This window comes from Rhagoletis pomonella, unplaced genomic scaffold (assembly GCF_013731165.1).
Source record: "Rhagoletis pomonella isolate Grant_MI unplaced genomic scaffold, Rhpom_1.0 Rhpom_scaffold_00006, whole genome shotgun sequence".
Taxonomy (NCBI): domain Eukaryota; kingdom Metazoa; phylum Arthropoda; class Insecta; order Diptera; family Tephritidae; genus Rhagoletis; species Rhagoletis pomonella.
The window spans coordinates 67,164,265-67,170,383 of record NW_023458560.1 but is presented as its reverse complement, the minus strand read 5'-3'; the positions used below and the strand labels follow the sequence as shown (position 1 = coordinate 67,170,383).

Genomic DNA, 6,119 nt, shown 5'->3' with positions numbered 1-6,119 from the left:
GATTTTTCGCGAAATCTACGAAAATGCGATCACTGGATCCGAATTAAAACGAAGGAGTGAATTAAAAGTATATGCTACGTTCGTTGCTAATCGAATTCAAGGATAGCATTTTCGTAGATTCCACGAAAAATCGGACTACGATGGATTCTGTGATAGCCATGATTAGCACATCATTTTGGTTTTGCTTTTTAAGCACATACAAAAACGATACAACAAGATACAGCCCGCGACAAAACGGTAGCACATCAAAATTTTGATCACTTTTGACTATATATCTTTTCTTTCTTCATTATTTTTCTATAAAATTATAGCTCATTAGCTAACAAAAATCTTAAAAATCCAAATTTCACAAACTTTTCATACCAATTTCAATCATATTTATTAGAATTTCTAATCATTTTTAGTATGCTGTTTTATAACATATACAATTTTACAAATTTTGAAATTTAGATTTATATGGCTTTTGCTGGATAAAGAACTATAATTTAATAAAAAATAAATGAATGTTAAAGACAAAAGAAAAGTAGTAAAAACTGGTCAAAATATTGATGTGCTATCTTTTGTCGCGGGCTGTAGTAAACATTAATTTTTAAATTTTTAATATGTACCACTATTTTAATTCCGAAATTGGTTTTTAAATTAATCATACTCACTGTAAACACCATACATTTTAAATAAAATATTAGTATTATATTGTACATACGTGTGTATGTATAAACATTAACTTTTTATTTTATAATTACAAGGCACAACAAAAAACACTTAAATATAAATTATGAGGATTCAGTGCTCTATTTAAAAACATAAATTATGAGGATTCAGTGCTCTATTTAAAAACATAAATTAAGAGGATTCAATGCGCTATTTAAAAACATAAATTAAGAGGATTGAATCCCTTATTTAAAAAAGACTATTTCACTAAGTTGTACACCTCTGTTCACAAATATTGGAGTAGAATTCAAAATGAAATTTTGTGCAACCTAAGAATATTTATTTTTAATAATTTTCATTCAAATTTTAGTTTATGGTAGATTCGAAACTTGGATTTAAACGTATTCGGTTATAAATAAAAATATGATTTAAATGAAAATTATTAAAAATAAATATTCTTAGGTTGCACACAATTTCATTTTGAATTCTACTCCAATATTTGTGAACACAGGTGTAAATAAGTTACGATTACACAGGTACAAAAACAATTTCACAAAGTATTTTTTTGAACACAGGTGCAAATAAGTGTAAGGTACAAAAACAATTTCAGAAAGTTATCAATTACGGATTCGCAAACAGCACAATAGTAACAATTAACTGCAACCCGAAAGCTTTAATAATAGCTAAAAAAATTCAGTTTTCTAAGGTTCTAGAAAGCTATTTATTAAAGCACCGGCTCACAAAAAAAAAATTAAACACAATTGTAATTGAATACGTAGTTTAATATTTCCATTTTCAATGTATCTGGTATCTGTTCTGAATGCTTTAATAAGTAACTATCCAGAACCTTATAGAACTCGTAATTGCGGCTTTTATCAAAGCTTTCGGATTCAGATTGCCTTTCTACGAATTTATTCACTACATCACATAGTGACCCAAATCTCTCATTTGCCTTGTCTTCCATTCGGGCCCGTTTTTTTTTATGGAGCTAGCGTCAATAGAGGCTCTTGGAGAACTAATTTCTTCGCAATTCTCCACCTCTGAGTCCTGTGTGTTGCTGTTAATTGTATCCCCATCCGTTTGGGAGAAATCCAGGCTCGAAAACGTTCTGCAAGTAAACAAGAAAAATGTTATTAATACATATTATATATTTATGTCATCGAAAAACTAAACTGGCAACCAAAAGAGCGTGGTGTTTTTTTTTTAATATTTGCAATGTTTTTCAAGTTAAAATGGTTATTTCCTTATAAAAATATGGTTCATGTTTTAATCAAAACCACATAAGTCAGACTTTCATACCTTATACAGAACTTATATATACACTTATACACAAACTTATACTTATATACAAAAAACACCATGCACTCACTTTAGATTGCCAGTGCAAACGGCACAATCATTTCAGTTAACTATTTTTAATTGAGTACACCGTCACTGCATGTTTCATTGATAAACTTACCTTCGAGGAGCAACATGATCTTTTAAAAAACTCATTGCCTCCATGTGCGACCATGTTGGCATTTCCTCAGCAGCAGCCCCCGACCGCCCTTTTAATGCAGCAGTCTCCCGGACGAAGCGGTCCCTCAGAGACTTCCACCTCGTTTGACAATGCTTTTCTGTCGGAGGAATTTGATTTAAAATTTAAATACAACTTTTAATATATATATGCATACGTACCAGATACGCCCACCAGCTGTGCCACCTTCTCCCAAGCCTTTTCCTTTAAAAATTTGTTTCGGAAAAGGTTGGAGCTTTTATCGTAGAGGCAGGGGTGCGCACTGACAGCTTCTATTAATTTATCTTCCATTTTACCTGCAAATAAAACAATAATACATACATATTTATATCGTTTGTTTGTTTATAAGTGTAAAAAACAAGTTTTTACATAAATTAAATGTTTACTCACGTTTTTAAGTGAAAATTCAGTCAATTTAATTTGTTCGCCGCGTCCTTCTCAAATTTTCATTAAATTTATATCCATCAGCTGATTGACAACGCGCGCAAAAAGATGAAAGATGCCCATCTTTTTGCGTGCGATAACTTTGGCGTTGGCGTTGCCGTTGATATGTGGACATGTTCATATAATTGTGCGTATTCATAGTCAGCTGTTAATCAACGCCAACGCCAACGCCAACGCCAAAGTTCTATGTGGACGGGCCTTAAGTATTCCTGCTTCAGCGTAGCCTGGTTGTTGTGAGTCTTAAAGAAATTAGAGTCCTGCGCAAGTGTATTTGCCGCATTTCGTTCAATAAGTACTCCTTGCATTGTACTCTACTCCCAACACATTGTTACTCTTCTTCCACATACATACACTACTTGGCGTTGAGAGAGTAAATACTTGACGTACTTGCTATTACTCCACCAAAGTACGCACTCTACTTTCTCTCATCGCGTACGAGAGATATTTGCTGCCGCCAAAAGGGAGTAGCAAATCTACTCTCTGTATACTTGTAGTACGGTAAGTACTTGCGTATTAAATTTCAATTCTGGTTGTTAGCCTACTAGTTGATATCGTTTGCAGCGCTGGTCAGTGAAATTGAAAGAGTAAAAATAGAATATGGAAATTGACGATGTAAGGAAATGTTTACGGCCTTATTTATAAAAAATAACGTAGATTTAGACAGTTGTTTAATGTGACATTTTCATAAAACTTGTATATTCAAGCAGCCTTTTAAATTTATGTATGTACTTAAATTTTTACGAAAGTATTATTTCTCGTCTCTCATTTTCTACAAAACTATTTGCAGCCATTAACCAACAAATAAGTTGTCAAAAACAATAACTTAAGCAATGCTGCTATACGAAATAAAATTACACTATGTAACAAGGTTTTTGTCCCTGGGTTGTAATTGTTATTTCCGAGTCAGTTAGGTCCCAAAAGTATAGAAAACAGCTATTGTCGCAAGATAACTTTGCTTTTGTGACCATGGCAGCGCTTATTTGCGTTTATTTTTATGCTTGTTTGTTGAAAACTGATACACGAGCGCATACAACTTGTTTTCTCTACATTTGTGTGTGTTAAAACTAGTGTTGGGCAGTATCGATTCCAAAAGTACTCAGTACTCGATGCTGAAAAGTATCGACAGTACCCGATGCTTAAAAGTATCGATACCAAAGTAGTAAATACACAAAAGTACTCGATACTGCCCAACACTAGTTAAAACAACAAAGTCGTCGCAATAAATTTTGCAACATTTTTGTGATTTATTGAGAGTTGTTTCTTATTTTATTACAGAAAAATTCGTTCAAACATGGCTTCACGAGGCTGCAAGTATCCTGCAGATGCATTATGTTATGTCTGCGGATATTTTATCAAAACAAGAGCGAAAAAGTACTCTTTGGAAACAGGTTTTAAAATGTGCGAAGCTTACAATGCTTATTTCGGCATGCCTGTGGGTGATCAAGACAAATCCTGGGCACCTCATTTCGCGTGTGAAAACTGCAAAAAGACTTTGGAAGGTAAGACATTTTAAAACTATATTGCTTTGTTATGGGTAAAATAAATGTTTCTATTAACTTTTTTATTAGACAGTACTTTTCTTTTCTAATTTTTTTTTTCAGGATGGTACAGAGGGGAAAAGAGAGCTATGAAGTTTGCTGTGCCAAGAGTTTGGAGAGAACCCACTGACCATTCAAGCAACTGCTTTTTCTGCATGGTGGACCCTTCCAAACGTCGGACTGGCAAAAAAGCAAGTCAAATCATGTATCCTGACATTCCTTCATCCATGGTTCCAGTTCCACACAGCTCTGACCGCCCCGTTCCTACTCCTCCAGAGAAAGAGCAGGTGTCTTCCTGTGAGAGCCCTGATTCCATGAGTGTGGAAGACAATGAAGGTGAAGGATTTAATTTACTAGCTGATAACAAAAACCCATACTATCCCAACCAAAAGGACATGAATGATTTGATCAGAGATCTTGGTCTAACCAAGTCCGATGCTGAACTTTTGACGTCCAGACTGATGCAGTGGAATTTGCTGGATCCTAGTGTTAAAGTCACATGTCAGAGGAAGCGTCACGAACTTTTTTCCAACTTCTTCATCAGCGAAGATGGGCTCTGCTTCTGCCACGACGTGACCGGTCTGTTCGAGGAAATCGGAATTGATTTCGAACCAAAAGAGTGGCGCCTCTTCATTGACAGCTCATGCAAGAGTCTCAAAGCCGTGTTGCTTCACAATGGCAACAAGTATCCGTCTCTTCCTCTGGCGCATTCAGTATCTCTCAAAGAGAACTACGACAATGTCAAGAAAGTGCTGAACGCATTGAAGTATGAGCAATATGGCTGGGAAGTGATCGGAGATTTCAAAATAGTGACATTCTTAATGGGCCTGCAAGGCGGTTACACCAAGTTTCCTTGCTTTCTATGCCTGTGGGACAGCAGAAACGACAGTGCACACTACAGTAAGCGTGAATGGCCACAACGAACTGAATTCACAGTGGGGAGGAACAACGTCAAGTGGGAGCCCTTGGTGGACCCCCAGAAGGTACTGATGCCACCACTCCACATCAAACTGGGTCTTATAAAGCAATTCGTCAAAGCTCTCGACAAAAATTCTTCAGCGTTCAAGTACCTACAAGACTTGTTCCCTAAGCTCTCTGAGGCGAAAGTTACAGCCGGTATCTTCGTTGGACCACAAATAAAGAAAATCTTCGAGTCTGAGGAATTCCCCAAGAAGCTCACTCGTGTTGAGAAAGCTGCTTGGATGAGTTTTATGTCAGTGGTACAGGGATTCCTAGGCAATCACAAAGCCGCAAACTACGTGGAGCTGGTCGAAAGTCTGGTGGAGAACTACGGCAAAATGGGCTGCAGGATGTCTCTCAAACTCCATATTCTGGATGCACATCTTGACAAATTCAAGGAGAACATGGGAGCATATTCAGAGGAGCAAGGCGAGCGCTTCCATCAGGATATAATATAATTTGAGCGGCGATACCAAGGACAATACAATGAGAACATGATGGGAGATTACATTTGGGGATTGATTAGAGAAAGTGACTCGCAGTTTAAACGCAAATGTCGAAAAACCACCCGCTTCTGATTTACTTTTATGTTTTTTGGTTTTCTGAAGTTTTAATAAAATTTAGTTTTGATTTATATGTGCTGTTCTGTATGATTTTCTCTGTAGTGAAAGACTCAAACACGTTTTTCTCATAATTTTAGCATATTTTAATGAATCACATTGTCCTGGTCACAAAAACAAAGTTTCCGAGGAATATTAGGTGGTTTCCATACTTTTAAGGCATAACAGACTAGGAAATAACAATTACATCCCAAGGACTGAGAAATTTTTTTTTTTTGTTACTTGTGTTATTGTGTTTTTGTGTTATTAGTGGCAAATCAAAATTTTGAAAAGTGCCGGTGCTGCATACTGATTTAAGAAATTTTTTATAGAAGAAAATTTATATGAATTTTTAGTTTTTCTTGAGAGCCTTTACAAATAAAAAAAATTTCGGAATATGTACATACATAT

The 6,119-nt window shown here is 35.6% G+C and overlaps 2 protein-coding genes across 2 annotated transcripts; one reads left to right on the top strand and one right to left on the bottom strand.

The window, feature by feature from the left end:
* Nucleotides 1-1,472: 1,472 nt before the first annotated feature.
* Nucleotides 1,473-2,762, bottom strand: LOC118741159 (transcription factor Adf-1-like). Its single transcript, XM_036473024.1, has 4 exons — nucleotides 2,558-2,762; nucleotides 2,329-2,463; nucleotides 2,111-2,267; nucleotides 1,473-1,759 (listed from the first exon to the last, which is right to left on the bottom strand). The coding sequence occupies exons 2-4, from the start codon at nucleotides 2,456-2,458 to the stop codon at nucleotides 1,570-1,572; spliced, it is 477 nt and encodes a 158-aa protein (XP_036328917.1). The 5' UTR covers nucleotides 2,459-2,463; nucleotides 2,558-2,762; the 3' UTR covers nucleotides 1,473-1,569.
* A 1,097-nt stretch (nucleotides 2,763-3,859) lies between these two features.
* Nucleotides 3,860-5,567, top strand: LOC118742059. The gene is made up of 2 exons (XM_036474026.1): nucleotides 3,860-4,110; nucleotides 4,213-5,567. The coding sequence occupies exons 1-2, from the start codon at nucleotides 3,903-3,905 to the stop codon at nucleotides 5,565-5,567; spliced, it is 1,563 nt and encodes a 520-aa protein (XP_036329919.1). The 5' UTR covers nucleotides 3,860-3,902.
* Nucleotides 5,568-6,119: the final 552 nt, after the last annotated feature.